The 20,890-nt window shown below is 40.4% G+C and overlaps 1 protein-coding gene across 1 annotated transcript in view; it reads left to right on the top strand.

The window, feature by feature from the left end:
- The window catches only part of PIKFYVE (phosphoinositide kinase, FYVE-type zinc finger containing), a 563,129-nt gene that overhangs the window by 428,359 nt on the left and 113,880 nt on the right, over positions 1–20,890 (top strand). Inside the window, exon 37 of the mRNA XM_053713067.1 lies at positions 5,272–5,400. Coding sequence (XP_053569042.1) covers positions 5,272–5,400 — 129 coding nt within the window. The remainder of the gene's footprint in view (positions 1–5,271; positions 5,401–20,890) is intronic.

Raw genomic sequence — 20,890 nt, 5'->3', positions numbered from 1 at the left:
CTCAGGACTCATTCCAAGGTATAGGGCTCACATTAAGGGGCCTCTTTAGGTCTTTAAGTTTTTTAAGTTTTTTCAATTTTGATGTCGACCTTTAAGATTGATACGCAACTTTATATCTCTGTTGTCTCCTTCCCACTTTGGTCTTGCATCCCTCTTCCCCCCCCCCCCTCCCTTTGCCCCTTCCTCCCGCTTCCTCTCCCCCTCCCTCCCATACTAGAAGTACTCTCAGGAGTACGGATAACATCGGCACCACAGGTTTAGCTGATGCCCACTGATATTTTCAATGTTTAAAGAGATGTGATAGCCTGTTCAATTATACCTTTGATCTCTCAACTATAACTACTAACGCAACCCCCCTTCCCTTCCCCTCTCCCACCTCCCCCCCCCCCAACTAACACCAACTCACCACCAATAAGCCCCCTTCTCCCCCCCCCTTCCCCTACCAGGTTTTTAATAAAAATATTATCAACGACAGTTATTAGCCAAAAATGGGTATACTACCTCCAATTGTTTTTGTTCTCATTTAGTTACATTGTTATTCTAAAACATATATTTTTCTCAACTGTGTTCCTACTGTTACAATTCTGATATTTATTGAAAAAAAAATAACATTAACAGTTGTGTTAATCAACTCTTCTTTATCCCGGTCCTTCCTTGTATTCTCCCTCTCTTCTTTCTTCTTCTTTTTTTTTTCTCTTCTTCCCCTCCTCAACTTAAAGTGCCAGGAGGGTCTCTAAGATTAGTAGATTCCAGGACCATACACTTCAGATCACCACTATAAACGCAAAGGGTTTAAATAACCCTGGCAAACGCTCTATTGCCTTTCGCGATCTGAGTAAATTAAACAGTCACATTCTGATGATTCAGGAGACCCACTTTCAGAAGGGTAAGGAGCCTAAGTGGTTCAACAAACAATATCCCATAGCTTATTTCGCCTCTGGGCCCAGCAAGCGAGCCGGAGTTGGAATTCTTATTCATAAGACACTCCCGCTCCAAATTGAGCATACCGAATGGGACATTGAGGGGCGTTACATTCTTTTAAAAGGCTTACTTTATGGTCACCATATTACACTACTTAACATATACGCCCCCAATCACGCACAAATAGGATTTTTAAAAAAAAGAGCTAATGTAATACTCGACCATTCCCAGGGAATAACCTTTGTCGCAGGAGATTTCAATGTCTCCTTCAACCCTTCTCTTGACTCCTCTAAGGGAATAACCAGTATTCCCTCCAGCACTCTGAAGTCCATTAAACAAGTTTTCCAGAATCTCACACTCCACGACACGTGGAGAACTCTTCATCCATCAGACAGAGATTACTCATTCTATTCCAATCCCCATAACAGCTACACAAGAATTGATCATATATTTACTGACTCGCATGGCCTTTCTATCACTAGCGGATGCAACATAGGGCCTATAACATGGTCGGACCATGCTCTGGTCACTTGTCAAGTCCTATGGCCTGATATTCCAATAGCGGCTAAACTATGGAGATTAGACGACTCCTTACTGAATGATCCCCTCATATTAGAAGCAATACATAAGGATATTCGAGAATACTTTACACTTAATTCCCAGTCCTCCACCTCGCATCAAGTGGAGTGGGAAGCACATAAAACAGTCATTAGGGGGATATTAATAAAATACAAATCCAAACTGAACAGACAGGCTAGGGAAAAATATACAACGCTGCTACACAGAGTTAACACCTTAGAAGCTAAACATAAAAATGATCCAACTGACAATTTATCTAAAAGTGATCTCTTTGAGGCAAGATTGGCGCTTAAACAACATTTGTTTGAAATACATCAACGAAAAGCACTGTTCCTCAAACAGTACTATTTTGAAGGAGGCAACAAACCTGGCAAGGTGTTAGCCAGAAAACTGAAAAGAAAACAACTAAACACATACATCCATTCTCTTAACATACCAGAGGGACACATAGTCAAAGATAGCTCCAAAATCGCAGCTAATTTCCAAAAATATTATGATACATTATATAATTTAGACAAGGATAAAATTCAGGAAACCCCTGCCTATAAAGAAAAAAATAATCAGTATTTCAAAGACTTAGGGCTCCCAACTATCGATAAGAAGTCATCTGACACTTTAGCAGCCCCAATAGATAGAAGAACTCCACCTAGCCATTAAAGACTTACCTTCCTGTAAAAGCCCAGGCCCAGATGGGTTCACATCCAAATACTATAAAAAGTGTGAGAGTGTTTTGGCCGAATACATGTTACAATTATTTAACAACCTTAGAGATGACCCCAAACTATCAAAGTCACTATTAGAAGCACACATTACAGTACTAGCCAAACCAGGCAAACCAGCTACATGCCCAGGTAATTTCAGACCGATATCTTTAATAAATACTGACATGAAGTTACTGGCAAAAATTTTAGCCAATAGGCTAAATAAATTACTACCTAATATAATCTCCAATGATCAGGTGGGTTTTGTACCCGGGAGGGAGGCGAGGGATAATATCACTAAAGTTATCCAATTAACTAACCATGCCAGAATTAACGGCATACCAATGGTCTTATTCTCGACAGATGCGGAAAAGGCCTTTGATAGGGTTAGTTGGCCTTTTTTGCAACAAGCAATGAGTGAGATGAGAATACCAAAAGTTTTTTCTTAATATGTCTATGGCCCTATACTCTGCACCAAATGCAAGAGTATGAGTTAATGGCACACTATCAGATACCTTTTACATTAACAATGGGACAAGGCAGGGTTGTCCCCTATGGCCCCTACTGTTCGCCATATCTATTGAAGTACTAGCCCAAAAAATCAGGAAAAATACTGGAATTAAAGGAATAGTAGTCGGGGACACCGAATTCAAACAAGCGCTATATGCAGATGATATCCTCTTCACCCTAACAGAGGCTGAGACCTCTATACCCGAATTGCTAAAAGAAATGGACCAGTTTGGGGAGGTGTCTAATTTCCTCCTTAATTTAAATAAATCAGAACTTCTGAATATTAATACCCAATCTCATTACATACAAAACATGTAGGAACACTGGCCTTGACCCTCCCTTCAAACAGACCACAAAATCTTCATAAATATCTAATGACATCAGAAACATTAGCTGAATGGGATAAGACAATAGCCACTAGTACACAAATATCTTCCAGGTATTCTCCCCTCACACCCATAATCGAAAATACGGATCTTCCATACTGCAAGATGGGTTCCCGTATAAAACAACCATACGGTCTACAAAAAGGCACCATGCAGTTTATATCCGAAAATAACATTACCAAAACACAAGGTCAGTTAGCAGAAGCCCACGAGGAAATTTTCTTGTCGTGGCTTAGTTACAATCAATTACTTCATTACATCTCACACCTCAAACATAAAAAAGATATGGGCAGAGGACTCAAACCTTTTGAAAAATTATGTATCCTAACTAACATCCCAGGTCACCTTATATCCCTCTTATACAAACTGTTAGTCTCGGATGACCCTGCCACACTCCCATCTTACACCTTAGCCTGGAATAGAGAGTTACCTAACGAGTTAGATCATGACTCTTGGATTAAAGCATTCACACTCACGAAGCGTGCCTCAGTGTCCGCTTCTATACAAGAAATACATATAAAACTCTTAAGCCGATGGTACTTAACTCCATCAAGGCTCCATAAAATATACCCTTCTTCGAGCAACAAGTGCTGGAGAGGTTGTGGAGAGGAGGGTTCCCTAGTACATATATGGTGGTCCTGCCCCAAATTGCATGACTACTGGGCTGAAATCTTTTCTATCATTTCAGGCTTGCTCGACATTCACATACCAAACACTCCTGAGTGTATTCTGTTTAGTTCACTCCCCAAGATAGTAGACCCCGCTAAGCTGGCGCTTCTCCTGATAATGTTGACAGGCGCAAAAAAACTTATCCCTAAGAGATGGAAGAAACAATGCGTTCCGTCCATAGCTGAATGGAAACAACAAGTGTCTGAACTCATTGCCCTGGAGAGATATCACTATCTCAAGATTGAGAAACTTGACACCCATAAGATGATCCTGGCAGTTTGGAATACAATGATTTAGAGCAAATCTCCCTGCCTATCCCTATCCCCTTTTTTTTTTTTCCTCCTTTTTCTTCATTCTCTTTATTCTTCCCTCCTTTTTCTTCATTCTCTCCCCTTCCCCCCTATCATGCCATCTTCTGGCTCATGACCACGGGTTGCAATGTAATCTAAGAAATGTAACCCTGTGGCTATATTTAGAATTTTCTATGCTTAGAGTTTAAATTGAAACACAAAAGAGTAACGAAAAAGGAAAATTAATTTCAAAATGCTTACAGAATCTTGTAAACTTTATGTATACGTTTATTGTTAATTTTTTTGAAATACCTCAATAAAGCTACTTTGAAAAAAAAAATAAAAAAAAATATATGTAGTGTGAGTCGTAACTTCCTATATAAGTGGTGATACTGGTGCAACGTATCATTATTATTATTATTATTTTAGAAATACATATTCATAATCACTTTTCTTTGTGCAGCCACACATTGCTATTTCCTCTTCTGCAAATAGGTACTCTGTTTCCTAGCAGTCTTTAATTCCACAGCTTTACACAACAACTTCCAAGTGTTAGCAATTTTTTTTTCTTACTTGAAGGAAGAAAAACATGAAATCCAACATTTTCCTTGTGATTCAGATAGAGTATACAATTTTAAACAACTATCTAATTTACTTAGTTCTCTTGGTATCCTTTGTTGAAAAGAATACCTAGTTGGGCTCAGGTGCTGGGAGCTAGCTGCTGATTGGTGGCTGCTCAGAAATGATTCTTGTCATTGGATTATTGATGTTAAATAAAGGATACTAAGAGAATGAAGCAAAATTGATTATAGACGTGAATTGGAAAGTTGTTTAAACATCTATGCTCTAGCTGATTCATAAAATAAAAATGTTGGGTTTTATGTCCCATTAATATTTCTTAAGGTTTTGTGATTGTTTATTTTCATGTTTACTACCTTTTTTGTATATTTATGTCAGTCTTGGAAACCAAACAGTAAAAAGCAACATATTTTATACTTTATCTTTTTCTTTAAATTACAATTAAAATTTTCTTTTGCAGCAAATAAATATTTCTAAAGACCAAAATGATTCAGCCTTTTTCCAGTGTTTATTCTATATTTGCCTCCTGTCTGCACATTTTATTTTGATAATGCCAAAATGAAATACAGCTTAATAAGATCTATTTAATGAGATATCTGTGTCTGTCTTTACTTTTTTTGTTTCCAACGATGTTAGAGGCCAACAGCTTTAGCAAAGATTCTTGGAGTGTATCGGATTGGCTACAAGAATTCACAGAACAACACAGAGAAGAAGCTGGACCTCTTAGTAATGGAAAATCTTTTTTATGGAAGAAAAATGGCACAGGTGATGAATTGGTACTTAGAGTATGTGTTCAAATGTGTGTTTTAAATGTGTATTCCTTTGCATGTGTTTATTTTTATGTGCACATGAGGGTATGAATATATTTGACAATGTGTCAAGATATATAGATTGTCTGTTTCCTTCTTAATACAGGGAGAGTCCACAGCTGCATTCATTACTTGTGGGGAAATACAGAACCTGGCCACCAGGAGGAGGCAAAGACACCCCAGCCAAAGACTTAAATACCTCCCCCATTTCCCTCATCCCCCAGTCATTCTTTGCCTTTCATCACAGGAGGTTGGCAGAGAAGTGTCAGAAGATTACGGAGCAGTCTCTTATGGAGGGTAGTACTCTTTGAGATGGGACTGGAGGTTTAAGTAGCCTCTCAGTGAGAGCATGGATAAAAGTTAGAGTCCGGAGATGCAGGGAGAGTCTTTCCGCAAAACCATCCCGACTCATATTAACAGCTCCATAAGCAATCAGCGTTGACGAGTTTCGCTGCCTGCTTTCTTCACTCAAGTCCATGTCAGAGGCGCTGCTACAATCTGTTAAACTTGAAGGACCTTGTTACTGTTCCACGGCATAGATTCTGGTAAGATTGTTTCATTTTTTACACATATTGCAAACGCTAGAAGACAGAGTCACAGTGTGGCTCCTTTTATCTATATAGAATCAAGGGTTAATATCTCCTGAGGGGGATTATGAACACTTGGGGTTAATCATATATGCTTTGTTTGATTTTATGCTGCTTTTTGTGTAAGATGTTTATGGGCTCATAGGCTGAGATGGAACATACAGGTATTACTTTCACTTTGAAGGTTGCACAGCTTAAAAGCTTGGCGCGCTTTTTCTCATAGCAGGGACGGTCCTGCATTGCGCACCATGTGACATAGAAACATAGATATTGATGGCAGATAAGAGCCATAGGCCCAGCAAGTCTGCCCGACCTTACCTAACAGTATAAACTTATCTAGTTCGTAGGATAGCCTTATGCTTGTCCCATGCATTTTTAAAGTCCCCCACAGTGTTTGTTGCTACTACCTCTTGAGGAAGTTTATTCCATAAATCAATCACTCTTTCTGTAAAGAAGTGCTTCCTCAAATTACTCCTGAATCTACTACCCTTTAGCTTGAGCTCATGACCCCTTGTTCTTGAATTTTCCATTTTATGTAAAATACCCACAGCCTCAGTTTTACTAAACCCTTTAATGTACTTGAACGTTGCTATCATATCACCTCTTTCCCTTCTCTCCTCTAAGCTATACATGTTTAGGTCATTGAGCCTATCCTGGTAAGTTTTATTTTTTAGACCATGTACCATTTTTGTAGCCCTCCTTTGCACAGATTCAAGTTTCTTAATATCCTTCTGAAGATATGGCCTCCAGAACTGCACACAATACTCAAGATGAGGCCTAACTAATGATCTATAAAGTGGCATAAGAACCTTACTATTTCTGCTGCAAATACCTCTACCAATACATCCAAGCATTCTGCTAGCCTTACTCGCTGCATTACTACATTGTTTACTAAGTTTTAAATCATCTGAAATAATAATTCCCAAGTCCTGTTCCTCGTCTGTAACAGTCAGTAAAGTGTCATTGAGTCTGTAATTAACATTTGGATTTTTCTTCCCTAAATGCATTATTTTACACTTTGCTGTGTTAAACTTTAGATCCCAGTCGTTTGTCCAATCCTCCAATTGTTGTATATCACTTCTCATTTTGTCTACCCCCCCTGGAACATCCACTCTGTTGCAAATTTTTGTATCATCTGCAAAGAGACATACTTTCCCCTGTAGCCCTTTGCTGATATCGCAGATAAATATGTTAAACAAAACAGGCCCCAGAACTGACCCCTGAGGAACACCACTAGTAACAGCCCCCTCTGCTGAATGAACTCCAGTTTACTAAGACACTTTGTTTTCTGTCCTTAAGCCAGTATTCCACCCAGTTCAATTTTTGAATCTAAACCAAGGAGATATAGTTTGTGAATAAGTTTATTGTGTGGGACAGTGTCAAATGCTTTGCTGAAATCTAGATATGCTACATCAACTGCTCCTCCCTTGTCTAATACTTTTGTTACATAGTCAAAGAAGTCAATTAGATTAGTCTGATATGATCTCCCTGAAGTAAAACCATGCTGATTTTGGTCCTCTAAATTGTTTGTCTTTATGTAAGTCATAATCCTTTCTTTTAAGAGGCTTTCCATTAATTTCCCTACTACTGAAGTTAAACTAACTGGCCTGTAGTTGCCAGATTCTTCTCTACTGCCCTTTTTATGAAGAGGTATTACATTTGCTATTCTCCAATCATCTGGGACAGCTCCTGTTAATAGTGACTGATTAAACAGATCAGTTAATGGGACAGTTAGCACTGATTGAAGTTCTTTTAAAACCCTTGGATGAATATTATCAGGACCCACTGCCTTTGTAACATTTATTTTTGATAATGCTAACAAAACCTCATCCTCTGTAAAAAGATTACTGTTAAGCTTGTTTCTATTTTTCGTAGCATCCCTTAATGTAGACATTGTATCTTCACAATCTTTAGTGAAAACAGAACAGAAGTAATCATTGAGACAGTCTGCAATCTGCTTATCTCCTTCTATTATTCTACCATCAACTGATTTCAATTTTACTATCCCTACCTTATTTTTTCTTCTTTCACTGATATATCTAAAGAATGTTTTGTCCCCATGTTTTACTGACTGTGCTATCTTCTCTTCTGCATGAGCTTTAACCTTCCTAATTAACCGCTTAGTCTTTTTTTGTTGGAGTCTCCATATTTTCATATCATCATCTGCTTGTGTGTGTCTGTAATTTTTATAAGCTATCTTTTTTGTCTTTACAGCATGTGCTACTTCTTTGGAAAACCAAATTGGTTTCCGCTTTCTTTTACTTTTACAGACATGTCTAATACAGTGTGCGGTTGCATCTAAAATGGCACCTTTTACAAATTCCCACTGTTCTTGAACCCCTGTAATAAGAGTTTTCCCCTTTAAATAGTTTTTTAGGTATTCTCCCATTAATGAAAAATCTGCAGTCCTAAAGTCTAAAACTTTTGTTTTCGTCTGGGTGGACAGTTCCTGAACATGAATACTAAACCAAACAGATTGATGATCACTGGATCCTAAGTTCTCACCTACAGACACATCTGAAACTGTATCACTGTTTGTAAGTATTAGATCTAATATAGCTTCCTTGTTGGTTCCTTGACTAATTGCTCAAGTGATTCCCCTAGAATATACCTGCTTCTAGCCGATCTAGCAGAAGGAATCTTCCAGTCTATATCTGGCAAATTAAAGTCCCCCAGTACTATAACCTTACCCTTCATGGTCATTTTGGTTATTTCATCTAATAACAGATTGTCCAGTTTTTCATCCTGCAATGGAGGCCTATATACAACCCCTATTCTAAAAACATTTTTATCTCCAATTTCCAAAGTCACCCAAATACTTTCCACCTCATCATTTGTTCCTACAATTTCAGTAACCTTTATATTTTCATTTACATACAAAGCAACTCCTCCACCTTTCTTTCCTACTCTGTTCTTATTAAATAACCTGTATCCAGGTATGACTATGTCCCAGTCATGCAAATCATTGTACTATGTTTCTGTTATAGCTACTAAATCGAAGTTGTCCCTAGTCATTATTGAAATGAGTTCAGGTAATTTATTTCCTAAGCTGCGAGCATTTGTGCTCATGGCACGAAGAATTTTTCTACTAGAATTTCTAGAATTGTTACTTGGACTAACAGTTTTGGCATGCTGTGGGGGGCAGGTGGATATATTAATGCTACCCCCCTTTATTAGTTTAAATGATTTCTAATAAAGTATTTGAACTCCTCCCAGATACTCCGTTCCTTTAGCATCCAAATGCAAGCCATCTCTCCTAAATAACCTAGTATCTTTCCAAACAGAGCTATAATGGCCAATAAAACCAAATCCTCGTTCCCTGCACCACTTATCTAACCAAGAATTAAATGTTGTTATCCGCTCCATCTTTCCTGCTTCCTGGCCATACACAGGTAAAATAGCAGAAAATGATAGAGTTGATGCCACAGTCTCTAAATGATTACCTAGGTCACAAAACTCTTTGTTCGATATATAGGTGCCGCTTTTTTAATTTAAAATAAAGTTTGTGTGAGGATAGTTCATCGTACATAGAGCTGCCGGATATAAGGATGGAAACCCTGTTAAAAAGGATTTTCAACCTATGGGATATTTGCCTTTACGGGGAGCGCTTGTCACCGCAGTTGCTGGAGCGGCTTCCTTTTGGGGCGTCTCCTTCACGAAAATGCTTTCAGGAGGAATTACGGCCTTCTGGGTTACTAATTCTGTTATCTGTGCTGCTATTACGCAGATTAATTAGCCTATGGCTAAGACTTCAGGTTTTCTGTTCAGGCCCGTAAGGTGCTCTGACAGATATAACTTCTAAGTCTAGTCTCTTTCCCTCTCCTTTAGGGGAAAGAGTTTGTTTGACTATCTCCATGGTTTCAGGGGCCAGGGTGCCTTCATACCGTACGATAAGGAGAACAATTCTAAGGGACAAAGTTCGTATTTTTGTTCCTTTTAGTTCTGATAAAAGCCCAGCGTCAGAGGCTTTCACTAAACCAGGTCCTGGAATAGATCCAAGCAGAGCAAGAAGCCCACTGAGACTAAGTCCGCATGAAGGGGCGAACCACGATCCTATTTTGGATCGTGTATGGGGTCAGTCTGTCGCTCTTTCAGAGTCTTGGTTCAGGGACGTGCAGGATCCTTGGGTCCTGGAGGTCATAGCTCGGGGTTGCAAGATAGGTTTCAAATCTCATCCACTCAGGGGCAGATTCATCCTCTCAACCTGTCCTCAGAAGGGGAAGAGGGAAGCCTTTCTGGAGTGCGTAAGGGATCTGTCCTCCTTTGGAGTCATTGTACCAATGCCTATCATAGAGTGAGGTTTGGGATACTATTCAAACATTTTTGTGGTCCGAAAGGAGGGAGGGATCTTTCCGTCCAGTTCTGGACTTAAAGTGCTTAAACAAATTTCTCAATGTCCCCTCATCAAGATGGAGACAGTAAGGTCCATCCTTCCCTTGATTCGGGAAGGGCAGTTTTTGACCACTATAGATCTGAAGGAGGCATTCCTTCACCTTCCAATCCGCAGGGAACATTTCCAGTTCCTTAGGTTTAGGTTCCTGGACCAGCACACCCCGTTCATTGCTAATGTTCCAAGAATTTTTACGAAGGTCCGGGGGCTTTTCTTGCAGTCACCAGAACCCGGGGTGTAGCAGTAGCTCTCTTCTGGGACGACATTCTGGTACAAGCACCATAGTTTCGTCTGGCGGAAGACCATTCGGAATCTCTCCTCTGGGGAAAACAAATAGAGAAAGGAGTTCTCTTATTCCAAGCACCAGGGTGGAATTCCTGGGCACGATATTAGATTCCATAGACATGAGAATATTTCAGAGAAATTGCAAACTAGCTTCAACATGTCTTGCCCTCCAGACCTCCTTAAGGCCATGTGTGGCTCAGTGTATGGAGGTGATTGGTCTCATGGTGTCCAGCATGGACATCGTTCTCTTTGCCAGGTTCCACCTCAGGCCGTTGCGACTGTGCATGCTGAGGCAGTGGAACGGCGATCGTTTGGATCTGTCTCAACAGATTCTGTGGAAACCGGTCAAGAGATTCGCTCTATTGGTGGCTCTGTCCGGATCACCTGTTTCGAGGGACATCCTTTTAAAGACCATCCTGGGTGACTGTGACTACAGACGCAAGTCTGTCAGGATGGGGAGCTGTTTGGGGCTATATCAATGCTCTGAAGGTTTGGCCCCTACTGGGTTCATCCCAATTTATCTGATTCCAATCAGACCATATATCCCCGGTGGCTTACATCAACCATCAGGGGGGAACGAGAAGCTTCCTGGCATTGAGGAAAGTATCTCGGATTCTGGGGTGGGTGAAGACCCACAACTGTTTGCTGTCAGCGATCCACATTCTGACAGGTGGGGAACACTGGAGATAGATATCATGGCGTCCCGTCTCTATACCTAGCTACCCAGATATGGGTCGAGGTCCAGGGGCCCTCAGGCGGGCTAATATTTGTCTTAGCGGTGCCTTGGAGGTTCAATCTAATTTATTTTCCTGCCATTACCACTCCTTCCTTGAGTGGTGGCTCAAATCTTTCAGGATCAGGCGTCAGTGATACTGATTGCTCCATTGTGGCCCCAAAGGATATGATTCACGGATATAGTGGGGAAGTCATCATCCTGGAGGTTACCTTGTCGCAGGGATCTGCTGGAACAAGGCCCCTTTATTCATCAAAATCTAGATTCCCTGAGACTGACTGCGTTAACATTGAATGCTTAGTCTTAGCCAAGAGAGGGTTTTCTGAGAGTGTTATTGAAACTCTCATTCAAGCTCGTAAGCCGGTTACTCATCACATCTTCATAAGGTGTGGAGGACCTACTTATTCTGGTGTGAAGAGCGTGGTTTGTCCTGGCACAAAGTAAAGGTTGCCAGGATTCCTTCTTTTCTCCAGGTTGGACTGAAGAAGGGCCTCTCAGCTAGTTCCTTGAAGGGACAGATTTCGGCCCTGTCTGTTTTACTGCTCAAGAGGCTCACTGAGCTTCCGGATGTACAGTTTTTTGTTAAGTTTCTGACTAGGATCAGGCCGGTGTTTAGATCTAATGCTCCTCTTTGGAGTTTAAATCTTGTTCTTAAAGTTTTGCAACTGGCTCCATTTGAGCCTATGCACAGGGTTGACATTACGTTTTTTGTTCTTTTTCTACTAGCTATTGCTACTGCGTGCAGAGTCTCTGAGATTGCTGCCTTGCAATGTGATCCTCCTTATCTGGTGTTCCATGCTGATAAGGCTATTCTACCAACTAAGTTAGGATTTCTTTCTAAGGTTGTGTCAAATCGCATCATCAGGAAATTGTGGTTCCTTCCTTATGTCCTAAATCTTCTTCATCGAAGGACCGTTTACTGCATAATCTATATGTGGTTCGTGCCTTGAAGTTCTATCTTCAGGCTACAAAGGAATTTAGACAAACTTCTTCTCTGTTTGTTATCTATTCTGGGAAGTGTACGGGTCAGAGGGCCTCTTCAACTTCCTTATCTTTTTGGTTGAGGAGTATCATCCACTTAGCATATGAGTCAGAGGATTACTGCTCATTCTACGAGAGCAGTGGTTTCCTCTTGGGCCTTCAAAAATGAGGCCTCTATGGATCAGGTTTGTAAGACGTGCTACCTGGTCCTCCTTACATACTTTTTCCAAATTTTTACAGGTTTGATGTTTTTGCTTCTGCTAAAGCAGTCTTCGGGAGCTAGGTTTTGCAGGCTCTGGTGCCCTCAGATTAGGGTCCGCCTCTCTTTTTTACCCTCCTGTTAGCATTCAGTGTCTTCTGTAGCTTGGGTATTGTTTATCACAAGTAATGAATGCAGCTTTGGACTCTCCCTGTATTAAGAAGGAAAACATAAATTATGACTTACCAGATAAATTCCTTTCTTTCGATACAGGGGAGAGTCCACAGTTCCCGCCCGTGTTCTCAGATGGGCAGCCCTAAATTTAGTTTGTTCCTTCTCGCACCTTTTTCACCCTGATATTTCTCCTACTGTTTCGTTGTTCCCTCGGTAGAATGACTGGGGGATGAGGGAAATGGGGGAGGTATTTAAGCTTTTGGCTAGGGTGTCTTTGCCTCCTCCTGGTGGCCAGATTCTTTTTCCCACAAGTAATACATGCAGCTGTGGACTCTCCCTGTATCGAAGGAAAGGAAATTATCTAGTAAGTCATAATTTATGGGGTTTTTTAAGTTCTTGTATGCTCTCTGAAAGCAACAGATAAAACATTAGTGAAAGGTATTGATACAAAATATGTAGACAGAAGGAGATCATAAGAAACTGTGTAAATACAGAAAAATGGAAATGTGAGAACTGAAATATTAAGGGTAACAGTAGAAAATTAAATAAATTTAGTGGAGAATATACATTATTGGATTAGATGAGAGATGAAATATTGGGTGAAGGGCGAGGTGAAATATAAGTGGATGTGACAAAAAAACATTGTGAAGGAGCTAATTTCACAGTTAGTTGTCTATTTTTAGAGATCTAACTTACCATTGTCTAAATCTCAGACGAATGTATATTTTTCCCATGTCTATCTTTTTTTAATCCTTTAAACAAGAGCTAAATATATACATAGCTGTTTCTGTCCCCTGCACTACCTCCAGTTTCACATGAAACCTCTTCAGTTTTGTATGCTTTGTTGGTGGTGCAGGTATTACGCTCAGGGCTAGATTACGAGCGTAGCGCTAACGGTTTGCACGCAAGCTATAAGTGGTTTATCATGGTTTATTACAGGTTCAAAGTAAACGCGTTCGCTTGAGCACATTTGAATTTAAAGGGTGACTCAAGTCAAAATTAAACTTGCATGATTCACAGCATGCAATGTTAAACATCTTTCTAATTTACTCCTATTATCAATTTGTATTCGTTCTCTTGGTATCTTCATTTGAAAAAGCAAGAATCTAGCTTAGAAAACGGCAAATTTTTGGTTCAGAATCTGGGAAGCGCTTGCTGATTGGTGTCTAAATGTAGCCAAACGTGCACTCCATTGAAGTCTATGTGGCAATACTTTAACTTGGTTGCGATATTTAAAGTTCGACTTTTTGCGCAACTGGTTATCTCTTGTAAGAAAACTTTTTACTTTCAACTTGTGATACGCACGCTACTCAGCACTCGCAAAAAGCAGGAGCAGTTAATAGCACTCCACTCGTAACCTAGCCCTAAGTTAAATCAAAATCCCTATTTTGGTGGATCAATCATCAATCCATTATTCTATGAGAATCCATTGTCTGCCCAAATTAGACAGTGATCTTGACATATGCAAGTCTTTCAGGTTGGGGTGCAGTCTGGGGGTCCCAGAGACCACAGGGAGTTTGGTTACTTCAGGAGGCGAAGTTGGCCATAAATATTTATCGAACTCCATGCAATTGTCAGGGCCTTCAGTTCTGGCCTCTCTTGAAGAGAGAAGTTTGTCTGGGTTTCCAGTTAGACAATGCAGTGGCTAACGTAAATCATCAAGAGGGTATCTCCAAGTTCCCTGGCGATGGAGGTTTCCCGAATTCTGACATGGGCAGAGAGCAATTCCTGTATAATATCTGCACTTCATATTCTGAGGATGAGCAATTTAGGAAGCAGACTTTCTCAGTCATCAATCCCTTCTAGGGAATGTAGGGTCACTTCTTTTGTTCCTTAGCTCTGCTCTGGCTGATAAGGGTGCGGCACACGTTTTCTTCAGGGCCCTGGGGTGACCACTGAAATCACACACACATGCAACTGAGTGTTTTCACAAAAGTCCCCTTTATTTGAAGAACACACAAAGAATTTATAGTGATGTATACGTCATACATGAGGTCACAGGAAATATATAAAAAACGTAGTTAACTTCACATCTGCATAAGGGGCCCACAGGAAATAAGAATGTTGTTATAGCACATAACAGAATATGCCCATATCCATTTGTAGAGAGGAACTTATATTAGAAACATATGTTACAACTTATACAAAAAGAAACTTGTGGAATGCTGCTTTATAAACATTTGATACTAGATTTAAAGTTACCCTCAATATGCTTAATATGTGAGATTCAAATTACCCATATAACATAATATATATAATATATATATATATATACACACATATACACACACATATATATATATATATATATATATATATATATATATATATATACATATACATACATACACATACATACATACCCATCATTCCCCTCTTTGATCACATCGTGATCACATAATCTGTAATGTTCCTACAATATAAACTATCTGGGTCTACCTCTAATTAAATTTTGCAGTTGAACTTTTTCTGCATCTTGTATCATACCTGATATTTTCTTTTGTAAAGTACAAGACATGTAACAGTTAAACAATGTTAATAATAGTAAACAAATAGGTGTAAAGTGTTCAGCATCTTCAGGCAAGTAATAACATGCTGTTATTAATACTATTGGAATATATACAAATATCAATATCCCCATTAGGAAAAGGAAGATCTTGCAGAAATGTCTTGGATCCATGATTGAGATCGTCATCCTGGTCTTTGTGAGGAGTGATCGATACCTTATCACCCACTTCTCCTTTGTGAGGGGTGACCGATAGCTTGTCACCCGCTTCTCCTCTCTTTGGACAGAGTTTCACTCGTGAAGCGTGTATCCAGATGTCCTTATCATCAGTCAGTACGGCAGTCCTGGTTACAGCGATCACAGTGACTGGCTTGCTGAACGGGAAACCTCCTTTCTTTGCTTTATTCAGCTGGCGAATGCAGACCAGATCTCCAGGCTTGAAAGGATGGGTTGGTTCCTGTGAGGGAAGAGGTAAACGGGAAGACACATCACCATAGATGCCATTCAATTTATCAATCAATTGTTTTACATATTGTTCCTTAATACAATCTAAATCACCATTTTTAATGATAAGTGGGCCTTTTACCCATGGAGTTGGGAATGGTCTACCCATTAGGACCTCAAATGGAGACAACCTGGTTGTCCTATTTGGGGTCATTCTGATTTCTGCTAAAATCGCAGGTAAATAGTTTTGCCATTTAACCCATGTACCTGCTGTTGCCTTTAAAAGTTTTTCCTTGATATTGCGATTCATTCTTTCTACAATCCCTGAGCTTTGAGGATGGTAGGGAATGTGAAAGTTCCAATTAATCTGTAACCATTCTACTAACTCATGTGTGATTTTACTAATGAACGCTGGACCGTTATCAGAATTAATCTGAAGCGCACAACCAAATCTGGGAATTATTTCAGTGAGCGACTGTTTTTGCATCTTCCCTCTGGGTAACAAAAGCTTCTGGCCACTTAGAAAATTGGTCAACTATTACAAGCAGATATAATTGTTTAGTGCCAGTTTTTGGAATATGTGTAAAATCAATTTGTAGATGTGTGAATGGGGCTGTAGGTGGGGGTAAGTGGTCATGCTGGGCTTTATTGGGGATGGTTGCATTGGTCTGTAAGCAATATACACATCTATTAATATATGCCTTGCAATGATCACCTATACCTCTAATGTAGAAAGATTGCTTCAACAAGTTAGTTGTTGGTTTTATACCTAGGTGTCCAACACCATGGGCTTGTGCTATAAAGAGTGGTGCACTGCTTTCCAGTATGCCCACCTTCCCCTCTTTAGAAAACAAACCATTCTCATCTAAAGCTAACCCATTAGTAGTCCAGAAAGATATGTCACTAGGAGTGGCATGTCCCTGGAGTTCAAGAAGCATATGGTCTGTAGGACATGAAGGTGGGGCTAAAACAGCATACATACGGATGGTGGATCCGGGTGTATGAGAAACATAAGCAGCCTCTTTAGCAATTTTATCTGCAAGTGCATTACCCAAAGAAATAGGGTCAGACTTGTATGTATGTGCACGGCAATGTATGATCGCTATGTCCTTTGGGAGTTGTATGGCCTCTAAAAGTTCATTAATCAGGTCTGTATGAGAGATGGTCTTGCCATCTGCTGAAACAAAACCACGTTGTTTCCATATCATACCAAAATCGTGCACAACCCCAAAAGCATAGCGAGAGTCAGTGTAAATGTTAACAGATTTATTTTCAAACAATTTACATGCTTTTGTAAGTGCTATTAATTCTGCAGCTTGTGCAGAAGGATAAGGAATGGGGCCTGCATCTAGAACAATGTCTGGTAGTTGCACAACGGCATAGCCTGTCTTATAAATACCATCACTAGGTCGGGAACAAGAACCATCAACAAACACATTATCAGCATGGTCAAAAGGTTTATCCATCAAGTCAGGTCTTGGTGTGGTAATGTGGTGTATTACCTCTATACAATCATGATCTGTTGGAAAGTCTGGTGATCCTGTAAGTAAGGCACTAAGTATTTGAGTTGGCCCTGAGGATACACTACTATATTTAATAGTCAGATTTGTATTATTCAGTAATATACATTCATAACCAGAAAGTCTTTGAGAAGTCATGTGTTGGGTAGTGACATTTTTTACAAGATGTAAAACTTGGTGACTAGTGTGTAGTACTATTGGATGGCCTAATGTGATTGTTTCAACCATCTCTACAGCCATGGCGCAATCCGCCAATGCTCGGAGACACGCCGGCATCCCTTGTACCGGTATTGGAACTACTTTGGAAAAGAAAGCTACGGGACGCATATTGCCTCCACCATGCTCTTGGGCACAGACAGCAGCCATGGTTTTACAATTGTCCCTCGCATACAAGTGAAATGGTTTACAATAATCAGGTAGTCCTAAAGCAGGGGCACTAATAATGCTAGTCTTCAGAGCTATGTAGGATTTAGTCATGTCTGTGGTCCATTGTATATGTTCAGGGCTATCCCCTTTTGTGGCTTGCCTTAGAATGGAATCATGATGGGAGCACTCAGGAATCCATTGTCTGCAATAATTAATCATACCTAGAAAGGTGAGCATGTCCTTTCTAGTAACTGGCTTTGGGATCTGTTGAATCGCTTGGATTTGTTTGGGACTAATGGACCGGTGGCCTTGGGAAAGCACAAAACCAAGGTAATCCACTTTTGTCACTCCTACTTGTAGCTTATGTTTTGCTATTTTATGACCTTCAGCAGCAAGGTGTTTTAACAGACTTATTGTATCTACTGTATTAGCCTCCTGGTTAGGACTACACAACAGTAGGTCATCGACGTACTGAAGGAGGACCGAACCGTGGCTGGGAGTCCATGACCGCAAGGTGTACGTTGGAGCACCAGCGAGTAGACCGCAGGTGAGGCCACATAGCCTTGAGGGAGGCGTGTCCAGGTAAGCTGACGCCCATCATAATAAAAAGCCATAAGTAGCTGTGTCTCAGGGTCCAATCGGACTGAAAAAAATGCGTTAGCTAAATCAATGACTGTAAATATACAGGCGTCATGTGGAATGGCTGTGAGTAAGGTTGTAACATCTGGGACAATTGGGGCAATTGGGATTACTAATTCATTAATTGCCCTTAGGTCTTGTACTAACCTATATTCATTGTCTTTCTTTGGGATCTGATTTATGGGGGTATTATAGGGAGAAACTACTGGACGGAGGATTCCTTGTTTAAGGAGTTCCTCTATCATGGGTCTTATCCCTTCTTTCTTTTCTCTAGACAATGGATATTGTTTAATAAACACTGGAGTAGTATTAGGTTTTAATCTGGCTTTATATGGGGTACACTGAACTAAACCAACGTCAAGTTTTGAAGATGCCCAAACAGAGGATGGGACATCTGTCAATATGTCATTAAAAAAACACAGGTTAGTGGACCCTAGACTCACGTCTAACCCACCCTGTCTAGTGACAGCTACTTTCAAACCAAGGGGACCCATAAGATCACGACCCAAAAGGTTAAGGGGACACCCAGTTATAATACGAAATGGGTGCAAAAGTTGTTGGCCAGTACAGGGTACCCTAACTTCAAGCGGCGGTGTGATGCGAGTCTGAGTCAGCACTCCATTAATCCCTAGAGAAGGTTCAGATTTTCCAGTAATGCCATCATACATATCTGAGCATAAGGCAGAGCATGTAGCTCCTGTGTCTACTAGAACTTCTAGGACTAAGTACAGTTGCTCATGATAACTTGTTGACACCACTGGAAAAATTGGAGTGCTACCTTCTAGGCACCCCTATGGCCATTGTATGTTGTGTTTGGGTGCCTCCATGGGTGCAGGGGCTATGTAAGGCTGTCTGTTATACTGTTGGGGATTGTAAGGGGGGCCAGAATTATTAGGGGGTTTTGGGCATTCATTTTTCCAATGTCCCTGTTCCCCACAGTTAAAACAATGTGTTCTGTTTGAAGTATAATTCCCTCTAGCTCTTCCTCTAGCTCTCCCTCTACCTCTCACATACATTCTATTACTCCCTGTATTATCCCTTTCCCTGGCCTGGAATGGATCACAATGTTGTAAACTCTGCTTTTGATAAAAAGCAGCGTTTTTTCCCTCTAATTTCCTGATGTCAAAACAACCTGCCCCTTCTTTTTCATGAATTCTTTTCAAGAATTCTGCTGGAGTCAACTCGGGCCAATCAGAGACAAGTTGTTTCACCAACAAAGAAAGCTGAGGTTGCATATTACTAATGCAAGTCTGGACCTTCAAAGAGCCCATTGCATCTCCTGATTCCATTCCAGCCTCTTCCTTCCAGCATTTATAAAAACGCTTAACAAATTCTACTACTGTTTCCTTTGTATTCTGTTTGCACGCTAGTGCAATTGACATACTTTGTTTATCCTTCCATATTCTATGCATTTCTATACTTAATTCTGTCCACATTTCATCAAGTCCTTCACGTGTGTTTAGGGCATAGTTAATTGTTGGATCTCGACTCAATTTACTAATACTCTTTACATTACCCCACTCCCAACCTGACTCAGGGTCATAGTCTAGAAGTGCATCAATAATAATTCTTATATCTGTCTCTGTCATGTTTTGTCCTTGTAACATTCTTTTTAAATACATAATACAAGCTGATGGATGTTGACGGGGATTTGGGGCTCCCTTGGTAATTTCCCTTAATTCACCCGGGGACAAAGGTTTAATAATTAATTGGTCTCCCACAGTAAGAAATGGCATACTAGCTTCTGGTACAGCTGCCTCCTCCTCCTCTACTTCTTCATTCCCTCTTTTATATTGTGGGGTTATTGTAGGGGGGTAGGAAGGTGTTACTGGTTCAACCTTAATCAGGGGTTGGGGCATAATTGGGGGTTTAGTAACCTGGTATCGGGGAGTTACAGAAGGTCCTGGCAAGGTCCATTCCTGGGGTACCTGAGCAGAGGCAACAGCAATAGTCTCTAGATCTATGTCACTAGGGGATGGGAGGCTAGGATATAGTCTGTTATATGATGGCAAAGGTAGGTGAGGGGCATTATATGGCGCAGGGGGGGTGAATATGCTTTCTGTCTTTGCTTCTCACTTTTACCCTTCTTTTTATTCCCATCTATATCAATATATCGCCAGTATGGAGCAACAGTCAGCCAATTTTCCCCACCCTTTTTCATATAATCCATATTCCATCTTGGATCACCATTATACCATGGAAATGCCTCTTCATCACCTAGACACAACCCTTTTACCATTTTCATATGAAATGTATCATTATCCCCCTCTCTGGGGAATGGATCAGAGCTTCTCATAGCTTCTGTCCAATCTGCTATATTTTCCCACATAATCTTTACATTTTTCTCCTTGCCTAGGTGATGGAAATTGTTTAGACTGGGATTTGCCCATTCTTAACTCCTAACTTATCAGATTGTAGACCTGTGGGGGTCTTCCAGAAGTAGATCTGATGGCTTCTCGTCTGAACAACAAGCTCCCAAAATACTTTGTGAGATCCAGGGATCCTTAGGCAGGGCTTGAGGATGCTGTAGTAGCTCCTTGGTTGTTTCGTCTGTCTTATATTTTTTCTCCTCTTGTTCTGTTACCAGAATCAAGCAGGAGGTTGCATCGGTAATCCTGATTG

This window comes from Bombina bombina, chromosome 1 (assembly GCF_027579735.1).
Source record: "Bombina bombina isolate aBomBom1 chromosome 1, aBomBom1.pri, whole genome shotgun sequence".
Taxonomy (NCBI): domain Eukaryota; kingdom Metazoa; phylum Chordata; class Amphibia; order Anura; family Bombinatoridae; genus Bombina; species Bombina bombina.
The sequence above is the reverse complement of the archived record's forward strand: the minus strand, read 5'-3'. Positions and strand labels throughout refer to the sequence as shown.